This window comes from Cygnus atratus, chromosome 6 (assembly GCF_013377495.2).
Source record: "Cygnus atratus isolate AKBS03 ecotype Queensland, Australia chromosome 6, CAtr_DNAZoo_HiC_assembly, whole genome shotgun sequence".
Taxonomy (NCBI): Eukaryota; Metazoa; Chordata; class Aves; order Anseriformes; family Anatidae; genus Cygnus; species Cygnus atratus.
This window is the reverse complement of record NC_066367.1, coordinates 20276204-20288552: the sequence shown is the minus strand read 5'-3', so window position 1 is coordinate 20288552 and position 12349 is coordinate 20276204. Positions and strand designations below refer to the sequence as shown.

Below are 12349 nucleotides of genomic sequence, written 5' to 3'. Positions count from 1 at the left end.
GAAGTTGGCAGTACAACCTTTATATACTGGATTTGCTATAATTAAATATTTAGCTGTGCTGCAGATTGAGGGTTCTGGGATATGCAAGCACTGCAGACCAACATTTCTTGAAGTTAATGGCTATTTTGCCCATCATTTCCTACCCATCTCAGGTAAAATGTTGGGTAGCTCGTCTAAGGTCATGCATACAGAAACATCTGTCAAGTCACCTGTTGCATAAAGTTAGCTTAGCATTATCACTGTAAGTAGCTAGGGCAGCCTGAGTTATGAAGTCCTGTTAGATTTCAATGGAAGTCTAAATCCCAGAAATAAATCTTGACTACTGATGAACTGTACTGATTTATTGTCCTGTGGCTGATCAACATGTAGATGTACTTTCACAGTCTTAGTGTTATGGGATCTTTTTACTTAGGTAGTCCATAGCAGTTTACAAGCAAGCTAATGAATTAAGGTTCCCAGCATCTTTGTAAGATAGACAGGATGTATTGATACCTTATATCCATCTTTAACAATAAGTAAACCGTATAAAGGAACTTGAAAATGTCTCAGATCTCACAATAAGTTAATAGAACAGCTAAATACAAAATATAGGACTCCTCTGTCTTTGATCTCTGGTCTTGGTCACTATTTACCATGTATAATGAAGAATAAATTATGTTTTGAGGTAAAAGTAAGTTCAATCCTTTATTTTTAAGGGAAAAATTCAAAGAAGCAGAAGTTTCTAAGCATTGCTGGAAATAGTATATGTAGCTGTTGGATTACTTGCACTAAATAAGATCTGAATTTCATTTGTGCCCACCTAGATGCAATTAGCTATTTGCTCTGTAATGAATGCAGTATGCAAGATGTCCCAGTGCAGCTGGTTATGGTGTAATATGGAATAACGTCTACTATATGCTTGGCCAAGAAGATAGACATCTATTCTGAAATTGTTTAGACATGCAGGTTGATGTTTTGCTGTCCTTTGTTATACCTATTCCGCTGCAGTAACCACAAACCTTTTGTTCAGCTTGTTGCATGCTCAGTATGTTAGTCACTGGCAGTGCTGCAGGAGCTCAGGCAACTCTCAGTAGTGTTCATTTCAGCTGCACGGTTTTTGCTTCCTTTGGATTTGATAATAGTGCCCAGCATGGCAGTCAGCCTCATATGCCTCAGTCTGCAGAGTTTATCATGTGTTTCCTGCTTGCCTGGAAAACTGCCTACTCTTTCCACATGGCCTTCTTTCTTGCCTCCTTTCATTCTTGTAAAGATCCTCTCAGAAACAAACATGGCACATTTTGCCAATTCTCAGATAAATGTAAATGCGCATTTTACTCTTCCACTCATCCATCTCTATCTCTCTTCCTTTATCTCCCTTTCCTTGTTGCATCTCAAGTGCAAGACAAGCGATCAACTAACCAAGAATTTAGTTTCTGCTACCCAAGAGCCTGGACTTGTGCCCAATAAATTGATGGGAGGGAGCATAATCTTATCTGAGTCCTGTCTCGGTCCTTGTCTGAGACCACAGATTTCTGTAAGAGTAGATTGGATGATCTTAAGTGTTGAATGTGTTTTCATGTGTCTTCATTGGCCGCTGCTTAATTCAAAATGCTAAACTGAGAGCTTCATGCTTCCAGGTACAGAACCCCACTTGGGAAATATTTAACAAGAGAAAAGAGAAAAATATCTTCCATGAAATTCTGGTGTTTTGTTCAGCTATTGAAATCTTTCAAGGCCCCAGGAAGATTTCTGTAGGCCAGTACCTGTTTTCAAAGCAGAAGCTAATATTTTGTTTCAAATTGCAGGAGCTGAGAAATGCTGACCAAAGTTTTCAGAGAAGTAGAGCACTTGCATCTTAAAGTAATTTCTTTCTCTGAGATCAAATCCAACTTTTTAAATAAGAGAAACAGGAATCAAAGTTTCCACCATTCATTTTGAAAAGCTGGGATTTAACAACTGGAGAACTGTAATATTCCAGCAAGCAGGTTTGCAGATTTAAGTACCTAAGCACCTTTCTGAGTAGCTGAACCAAAGGTTTATTTGTACATTAATGCCATAGATGCTCTCTCCTTTATGTAATCCATTCTCATGCTGGTTCTTCCAGCCCCTGTTACTTGTGCAGTTGGTTAAAATGCTTCTGTTGAATCCTTTCAAAACCAGAATTGGTGGAAAGTTGTCTAACTTTTCTTCCCTCCCTCCCTTCCTCAGTCTCTATAGGAAGAATTACTCTCTGTCTTCTGTCCCATTAACCTTATGATTTCCCCCCATTTCAGGCTTCTGATATGAAATAATTGATTTATATTTAGAAAAAATCTATTTGCTTTCCTCTATTTTTTCCATAATTTTCTGTAGTTTTCACTCAGCTTCTGTTCAGCCTTTTGTGCTTAGATGCTGTAAGCATTAGCTGTATCTCCACACCTAGCCTGCACATCGTGTCTCTGACCCCTCCTAGCATTAGTGAGCAATTAGTGAGATCTTTTCAGCAGCTTTTATGGAGAGTTCCAGTCTGTCCGTAGTATGCCAGGCACAAGCAAGTTACAGAGAGTTCTGCTTTTCCAGCATAAGCTTATTTCCCATACCTCATCCACAGTAGATGACTCATTTGCACAGTGAAACTGTTTTTGGAATCACAAGCACTCTTTTTGGCCTTCCTGTCTTCCTAATATTTTGCAGTCCTGCAAGAACAGACCATCTGTATCTCTAATGCTGCTTTTTTGACTTGACTACTATGGAAGTCAGCAGAGATGAACTCAGTCTAGTGAATAAAAATGCAGATAGAAACCTGTAGAAACTGCACTTAAATTCTGGAGCACATAGAATTCTAGACACAAAAGAAGACAGTTGGATGTAAATAACAGTAGGCTTGCATACACGAGTTGTTGATGTGAAGTTTGAATTTGATATCCTAGTTAGAACTAAACTAAGTACTGGTGAAGTAAAACGGTGCTGACTACAGCTATGTTTTGATATGCCTGAGAGTTTCCCCTTGAATTATAAAGTGGGGTATTGCAGTGCCATGGAGCAATGCTACCATTGGCAGAACGAATTGCAGAAAGCTGAGACTGGAGAGTTTTAGCTGACAAAAGCAATAATGTGATGGGGTTTTTTTGCATCGTCTGGAAAACATTTTTTTTTTCTGATGTTTGCTCCAGAACCAGAAAGCATTCTAAAAAACACAGCTGGATAATAAGGTTATAAGACGTCCACTTGTCACTAAATTGTGAAGCATATTTGTAGTTTAGCATAAGAAAGCAAAAATAAAAAGGTAAAATATTTATTATGAAATGCCCTAGAGTATTAAGGCCAGTGTATTAAAAATTGCTGACTGATTTTTGGCCAATACTGTTTATACGCATAAATCATTACCACTAAATGTTATTTTCTGGGTTTGCTGTGTGTACATTCCTCTTACTAAAATATTGCTTGAGCTGAATTTTATGTGGAAAGGATTATGGCAAGCTTGATTGTTTATTAAAAAGTAGAGCCCAGTATCTCTAACACTTCAAAAGTGAACCATGCCGTCGTGAATCCCTTACAGGACCTCAGTTAGATCCCTTGCCTTCAGACAAAGCACATGTAGTGCCATCTAGTGGCTACAGGCTGATAGCTAATTTAAAAAAATACATACCAGCAGGGAAAATGGATGGAGATTGACAAATCCTCATATTTCCTCCTTTCTTGGACACCTCCATCCTCCCATAACAGGCATTCATAGACCGTTATTTGTTTCCAAAAATGCAGTTGTTTTAATGTCTGTTATCCACTTTCTGCTGTCAGGCTATTTGCTAACATCTAGATCAAAGTCATCTGCTATATCAGTGTTTGGGCAGAGAATAATTAGTGCTGTATTTACAAAGCTTCACAAGTCATATTTTAGCATCACTTTTAGTGCCTGCACTAAAGCTCACTCTCAGTCTTGGAAAACCCCACAAGGGGCAGAATCCTGCCATGTGTATGCCGTTGTTTCATATACTGGTAAAGTTTCGTATTAATGGAACAACCTCAGGCTGTGTTTTCTGTTCTTCATAGCACTTTACTCACTTTGCTGATGTCAAGAAGGCAAAGACATTCATAGCTTTGTACACTGAGGCAAGCCCATCAGCTTCTGTCAGGACTTCAGATGTGAGTGTGCAGGGAACCTTGCCCAGCTCTTTGTCCAGCTCTCCCTTGTGTAGCAAGGGAGGTTGCAGCCACCATCCCAGCCTGGGAGTGTGGTTTGAAGAGCACAGTACTGTTTGGGAGTTGCAGTGCAAAGTAGCAATCCTCATGCATTCTCTTACCTGTTGGTAATAGGCAGTTACTAAACCCAACCCCTCCAGAAGTCAAGATCAAAAATAAATAAATAGGTAATTTTTGTTATTAATCAGGGATGGGGTTATTTGAGAGAGTTGACACCTGCCAGCTTTATAAAAGAAGGGAAGAAATGCACACTGAGAATTGTTTATTCCTATATGTGATGTTTGTTAAGTGATGTTAAACATTGAAAGCAACATTTTGGTGGTGGCTATCTCCGGAGACACCAATACAATTCAGTCCAAGTCGCTATTGCTGTAAGAAACAACTATATGGGTGGATCCCATCTAATCATGTATTTGTCATCTTGATTTATAAAGGGCTTTTTTTAGATTGTTGGCCTAAAGAAAGTGTAATTATTTTTCTGTCTCATTCTCTTCTAGGATATTAAACACTACATTGTTTGAACTGTATGAAGCTCTGGGCAATTTTCCTGCTTTGTGGGTCTTCAATGTGTTGCTTGTGGTTCTTCAAATTCTGCACTGTTTTTGGTCTTACCTAATCATAAAGGCAGCCTACAAAGCTATTTCAAAGGGCAAGGTAAGACAGCACATCTCTGTTTCATGTTTACTCTTTTTAACTTTTTCATTATCAATACATGGTTACTTTTTAGGTACTTGTTCTTTCTGATCCATAACCCATTACTAAAGGCACATGTTGTCTTACATAAACACCTTTCCTTTTCATGGATTTTTTTTCCATTCCTCCTAACAAATGTTAAATAAGTTAATACATTCTTTATAGTGACTGTATTTATATGTGTTTCCATGCTTCTTTTTTATAATCTGATGCACTGAACCAAACTACATTCCAGAAATTGGATTTAAAAAAACAAAAAAACAAGCAAACTGCTCCTTAGGGGCTGCCAGTTCTGTTTTTCTTCTTTATAGTAGTTAGAAAATTGTTAATTTCCCAGCTGGTAGTTATAATAATACAAACTGAAATTCTGCTGCCTTTGGTAGTGGCAAAGTTACAAACCACAATCTCTTTTGGATCTTGGTATAATGAGATTCTGCAAAGGGCTATGTACTTGCTTTCTAGGAATCTCACAGCAAGACTGTTTGGGATGCAATGTAGTATATTGCTAACATTGTTAGATTTGATGGGGAGATGTAATTCACAGAAATACTAGCCCCATTACACTTCCTGTGCAGAAACTGCACTCACATTTAGATTAAAAAAGTTTACGTTGATCACGTAAAGTACAGGGTATTTTGCCCTTAAACAGTAGAGCACATAAGTTGATATTTTAGACATGACCACCTCTGAAGGGAATGGGATTGTTCTGCAGATAACTGCTTTCTGTGAATGTACTTGAGAGCTCAGCCTCTTGCTGGACAGAGCCCAGAATCTATCACTCGCTCAGTGTGGCAGCACGTTCTTGAACTGTATTTTGCCTGAAAGCCACGCTTCGGGCTTCTCTGCTTTTACCAGTTATTACCCTCAGCTGTCATGTTTGAATTAAACCAGTGACTTCAAAAAGTGTTTCATACTGTCTCTTACTCTGCTTGTTTATCCTTTCCCTTGTGCTGTGCTGGAAGTCTGGGAAGTGGAACCCCTTGCATGTAAGTTTCTTTAAATTTACTATGCAAAAGATGTGTTCTGCACAATAGCAGGGTGTTGTTTTTCTCTTTTGCAGTTTCTGCTTGATGTTTTTATCCATTGTTTGTGTTTACATATTTCAAGGAGGGCTGTCTTTAAAGGGTGTTTTTGCTTCTTGCCTGTGCACTGTCCAACACCATTCAAACCCTCTTCTGTCCATAGTATCTGAGTGTTATTGCATTACAACCATTTTTACACATGCTGCTCTGTCACCCTTCAGGAAGCATACGTGAGAGCATAAGTCCTCTGCCTTGTAGTTCAATCAATTGCACAGAAGGAGGAAATTAAGATTGTATGAAAGTGGAGTTAGACACTTGCAAGAAGACAGTGACAAAGTTAAAGCTGCATATACATGACTTGAGGATTCTTCCTCTAGATCTTAACTTTCTTCCTCACTTACAACCCTAGTCTTTCAGTTTCCACAGTAAAATAAGCAGTGTTTTCACAGAACTTTGTAGATATCTTACAGTATATCTTCTTTCTTAATTGTTTTATTGTTGTATTACTAGTACCCACCTTTGGAACAGCTCAGCTAATAAAGCAATTTCTTATCATTAAATCTGTAACCAGTCCTGATAATCTATTTCTTACTTTTTGTTATGCTTAGGAGGTTTATAAACCTAGGTACATATTTTCTAAACACACTCTGTAAGAATTACTCCAATGGGTTCTTTTGGAAATAAACAAAGATAATTAAGTTCTGCAAGATGTGCTGCATTCATACCACGTTTTATGTAGAAAGCCCCTGGTATGTCATGTGCTGCATTTTATAAATGGTCACATCATAGAATCTTAATTGGCTTTGGGGCAGGATGCTAGCAGAAGATTTAGCAGTAAATTTAATATATTAAAAGAATTTAAAATGACGCGGAATTTTCAGATCATCTAGTCCGCCCTCACGTTCATCACAGGCACACTGTGAGAGCCCATTCTCTTTTGTCTGATAAAGGTGTAATTCTAAGCGTAGTTCTATATCCACAACAGTTTTGATACAAAACTCCCTGTATATAAGAGACTGAAGTAATCTGTTAATTGAAGCTGTGTAGGTATGGTATTGAATTTCTGACCTCGGCTGAGTCCAATTTCACAGGTGTCAGAACTGCTGCCCTGCTAGACATTGACATTAAAAAGCGGTTATTCCCAGGTGTATGGGAACTTTGTGTTTCTTTCTTCTCTGTTCCCAAACAGAGTAATGTCACTCAGGCGTTACAGTATTGCAGGGGTGGTAGCAGCGCTGGGAGCCTCAAAAGCCAATAGTCATTTTTGAAGCAACAGTTGGAGAGCAAAATTGTCTTCAGGGCTTTCTGGGATGGCGGAGGATTGTTGTAAGCAAACATATATATATTCAGTGACATTCCCTGTTCTTTAGTTGTTTTAATTTCCTTGGTGAAAAGACTTGCCATGTGTTTTGTCACCTTTATGTCCACTCACTATGGTAAAGTCAATTGTAATTTTCAGATGTGGTAACTTGCACAGGATGGATAGATCCCAAAAGAATTAGGAAGCTCAGCTATACAGTCAGGCATGGAAAGCTGCATCTTTAAAAGCTGCCTGCAACTTTGACTTCATGCCTCTCTCTGTTGATGCCTTTTTTTTCTTTTTTTTTCTTTTTTTTTAAACTTCTCTGATGTACTTTTATCAGTTTTGGAGTTTATCAAGACTAGGCTGGATAAAGCTCTGGGATAAACCTTGGCTGACTTGACAGATTACCCTGCTGTGAGCAGGAGGCTAGGCATAGACTTCCTGAGGCCTCTTCTGACCTGAGTTATCCTATGATCCTACATGTTGGCAGTGTCACTGTTACCTCCTAGAAAAAAAACAGCCCTGAAAAAATAGGGCAGGCAGGGCTTTTTCTTTGCAGGATTTTCTTTTCTGTTGCTCTTCTTAACCTGTCTGTTGTTGGCTTCCCCACATTTTTGCTTGTTTTGGGTGCACCTGACTGAACACAGAAAAGCAAAGTCACCTCAGGGATTCCAAAAGAACTTAGTGCTCAGTTCTCAAACTTAGTGATCCTCATTTATGATCTTCAAAGAGCTCTACAAAGGAGAAGAGCAGACTTCTTAGTCTAAGGAGTAGAATTCATCCAGTAAAAGGGTATAAATTGGCAGGAATGAAGTTCAGCTGGAAATTAGCAGGAAGTCCCTAGCAGTTAAGGCCAGTGTGTTTCTGAAGCAGCTTTCCAATGGCACACTGAGGCAGATGGTTGAAGTGCTCAAGTACATGTGGGGTTCCTGTGCTAGGGACTGGACTACATCGGGTGTTTCCGAGCACTGTTCTCACCACGTCTCAGAGATCAGAGACTGGTGCAGTGAGGTGCATTTAGGCCAGTACTCCTACCTCCTACTGCCAGCCCACAGCACAGCTCCTGGGAGCCATGTGGGAGGTGAGGGGGGAGATGTTAGGGTGAATACTTACTATTTATTCTGGCATTGTCAGGTCAAAGAAAAGCACCCCAAAGGAAGTATGGGAATCCCAGTGTCAGTTATGAGCCTCCCCATGTCTGGAAGACAAAGAAAATGGAGTTGTAGTAGGAGGGCAGAAGGACACGGACTAGGTTGAACTAGGGAGCTTGGACTGTGGTTACCTTTAGTTGGGGCACCACCCTTTGCCTTGAACCCTGTACTCTCTCTTTGATATAATACCTTTAATGCATCAGGGCACAGTTCTCACCCTGCCTCTGCATGCAGAGGGTGTGTGTACAGGCAGCTGTGTTTGAAGTTGTGCAGGCAGGCAAAGGCAGAGAATGTGCCAGAGCTGATACTGCTTTCAAAGCTCTAACTGAAAACTGTTTGAATTCTCTGATTCCAGCTTGAACCAAAAAGCTCAGTTCTTTCCTTAAAATTATCTACTGCTTGCTTCTTCTTCATATGCTACAGGTAGCAAAGGATGACCGAAGTGACATTGAATCAAGCTCAGATGAGGAAGAAACAGTACCTCGCTCAAAGACCCCGCACAGCACTATCACCACTAATGGGACCGGTGGTGCCAATGGGACAAACGGGTATATTACTGGTGGCACTTGCTCAGAGGAGCATTAATCCTTGGGTGTCATGAGACACGAACAGAATGAACTGTTTGCTATGGAAGTAAATTATAAGTTGTGAATGCGGTTTCTTCATATATCTCAGCATCAGAAAAAATTAGGAGTATAAAAGCATTCAGATAGTGCACTGCCATATTTCCTGTTTGTGAATGAAGACAACACATCATTCTGTATACGTAGGCATGCTGTATGTGTATGTAATTGACACAATGGGAGCAGTATTTTCACTTGTACTGTCTTTAAAATATTATTTATTTTGTATTCTTTCTGGGAACTTCTGAACAAAAGGGAATACCCTTTCTCAAACTTTTTTCACAGTGGTGGAGAGCATCACGCTCAGATCTCTTCGGTCCATCCCTGTTGCTTTTGCTGAGTCTGCTATAAGTAATAGTTGCTTGATTTGTTAATTACAAAAGACAGAACATAGCTTTACATATTCTAGTTCTGCTTCAGATATTTTTGCTATCTTTGTGTTTTAGAGTGCTGGTTTTGAAATTGCCTATCAATTCACAGTGGCCGTTTCTCCAACAGAAAGTTTTAAAACACTGGATTGATATTTTAAATAGTAGGTAATATGGTCAATTAGCAATTTGGGGAAAAAGAACTGTTGTCATTGTGAGATGTTATTTTAGTATAAGCTAAAATTCAAAATTGGTGGTTAATTGCATTAGAAGTAGATTTGATTGGTTGTGCAAATACCCAAAAGCATTTATGTTAATGGTTAAGATACGCTCATTCTTGTATTGTTTTTTTATTTTTTTTTTGTTGGGGTTTTTTTGTCTTGCAATTTTTGGCCTCTATAGATTTCAGCTTTTTGAAGAGATTCCATGTTGAAAGATATTTGTTCAAGTGCACCATTGTGAATCCAGAACTCACTCCTGAAACTGTTCTTGCAAATTAAGATGGATGAGAGCAGATATATAATTGAAAAAACAGCAGATGAAAAGTCATTGCTTCCTCAAACACAGTTCAGTCTAGGTATCATTCTTATAATTATTGCCACTTTTTTGGTAGGCTGAAGAGAGAAAAGGCACAATGTCATACATTACTAGAAGTAGTTTATTTTAAATGCATGAAAACTTGAGCAAAATTCACTTAACGTAATTCACAACAAACTTCGAAGGCTCAGCAGTATTTTGTCACCTTTATAAAAAAAAAGGGGGTGTGTCTGTTAAATAATTTTGCTCTCCTATTTCATCCAATCCTTACAAACTGTGTCGCAAAGAAGACAAAATAACACCTAAAACTAACATCCTCTTTTAACGTAATATATATATACATATATAACACTTCTTCCAGTTCCTAGATCATAGTTCGATGTAGGATGCTAAGGATCATACAACTCTTGGAGGACACTTTTCTGTGATTTGTGACAGCAGTGCCAAAAGTAGGCAAGGTTCTTGGGCAACAGACTCTATGCAACCTACAGTTCAACAGTATTGTGTATGTGCACACAGAACCAATGTGCGTGTAGACCAAAGACTTATATATATATTTAAAAAAAAAAAAAAAGAAAAAGAAAAAAAAATGAAAAAAAAAAAGGGAGGAATAAACCAGGAAAAAATGTAACAGTGTGTCTTCTATATAGAAAGGGACTGGAGTGCTGTGTTCAGCTGGAAGCCTAGGCCAGGAAGTATTTCTTATTCCTTCCACCCTATGCAAATAGCAAAACATAGATGATTTCTAGCATCATGAAACATGTTTAAAGGCTCTAATGCATACAGACTCCACTGAAGAAAGTTTTGTTGCCACTTCTCTTTTTTTGAAACACTGCGATTCGTTCCATTCTAGTCATGACTCTTGAAAACTTCTGAAACCTTTATTACCCATAGGGACCATATGCATGTTAGCAAAGGATGTGCTGAAAGCAACGACAGAATGGCATGAATGAAAATAGTACCACCTTTTAGTAGCAAATAAAGGTAAGAAAACTGAAAACTTCTAAATCGTGTGAGGAAAACTGTCTGTTTTACAGAGCATCCTTTGAAAAATCCAGGCACCTTGTAATTCAGCAGCTTCAAAGCTTATATGTCCCTGAGCATATATGAGGGAGCAAGAGAGTCTTATTCAAATCTCCTTCTCCCCTAAAAGCTTATTTGCCTCTGATTTTTCTAATCTGTCTCCTGTGACCCTGATTTCATACAGTTATCTGCAAGGCCAGCTATACGTGTGAAGATACCATGATTGCAATAGAAGGTATCCCATCCACAGTATTTGAAGTGGCACTTGTTACTAATTACTGTGAATATTATACTAAGGTTTTAAAAGAAAATTGTAGTGGCATATATTGAATAAGCATTGTTAGTTCTGAAATCTGACCTGCTGAGAAAGTTCTTGAGAGTTACAGCTTAGAATCATAAAATTATAGAATACCCTGAGTTGGAAGGGTCCCACTAAGATCATCAAGTCTAACTCCTGGTTCTACACAGGTCTACCTGAAAATCAGACCATGTGTCCAAGAGCATTGTCCAAATGCTTTTTGAACTCCAGCAGGCTTGGTGCTGTGACCACTGCCCTGGGAAGCCTGCTCCAGTGCCCGACCACCCTCTCGGTGAATAGCTAAAACACATCTCTTTCATAATGTTGATTTCTACCTCTACTGGACCGTTTCCCTTCTGCAAAGATAGTTATAAAAATGGCATTCTGGTAAATATTTTGTCATATGTGGGGACAGAATGTTGCTCTCAACTTTTGGTGTACACCTATAGTGCTGTGATATCATCGATATCAGGAAAGAAAGCAGTTCTCATGAACAGTCCTCAAACAAGATACAGGAGACCTTTGGTCCCTGTTGGTCCTCTCCAGTTGTGCTGTAGAGTGTTGATTCAGACGTTCAGTCAAGGTTACAACCCTTGAATTGGCTGGACCATTTCTGGATATGTAGATTCTTAGTGTACCCCCACTGTTAAATAATGTAACTTGGATTGAAACTCTTCCTTTGACATTTAAAATAAGTTGTGTCTATTACTCACTAAAGCATGTAAACAGTTACCAAGGTTCCACTGATGTCCAGTAACTTATTTATCTCCCATAAACTAGGCTTTTTGGAGTCCATTCTTAGCAGCCTAGGATAGACTTAATACAGATATGTCTGGAAAATAGGCAAGGTCAGAGATTCAAAAGGCACGTTTGTGGAAAAGGGGTAAGACTAAAGAAGTGTCAAGTACTTAATTAACTTGCTGAACAATTACTAAACTTTCAAGCTACAATTTTTAATGGTGATGAAAAATTCACACATTTTTTCTGTCTTTACTGAGAAGGACCAAGTATTTTAGTGATCGTACTTGGCAGTGTGCTTTGATTTATTGCTTTAACCAATGGATGTCAAAACTTTGGCTTCTTCCACTCTGCAGAGAGAATGTCATGCAACTATTTCCTTTTTAATTGAATTTGTTTGCTTCTCTGCTGAAGAGCTTTGCAAGGTGCTTTTGG

General features: G+C 38.7%; 1 protein-coding gene across 2 annotated transcripts in view; it reads left to right on the top strand.

The window, feature by feature from the left end:
- The window catches only part of CERS6 (ceramide synthase 6), a 122234-nt gene extending 112030 nt beyond the window's left edge, over positions 1-10204 (top strand). Inside the window, exons 9-11 of one of the 2 annotated variants that reach the window (XM_035572657.2) lie at positions 4656-4812; positions 5814-5837; positions 8751-10204. In XM_035572657.2, the coding sequence (XP_035428550.1) occupies positions 4656-4812; positions 5814-5837; positions 8751-8912 (343 nt within the window). In that variant the 3' untranslated portion in view covers positions 8913-10204. The remainder of the gene's footprint in view (positions 1-4655; positions 4813-5813; positions 5838-8750) is intronic. The other variant, XM_035572658.2, reaches the window with a different exon arrangement.
- Positions 10205-12349: the final 2145 nt, after the last annotated feature.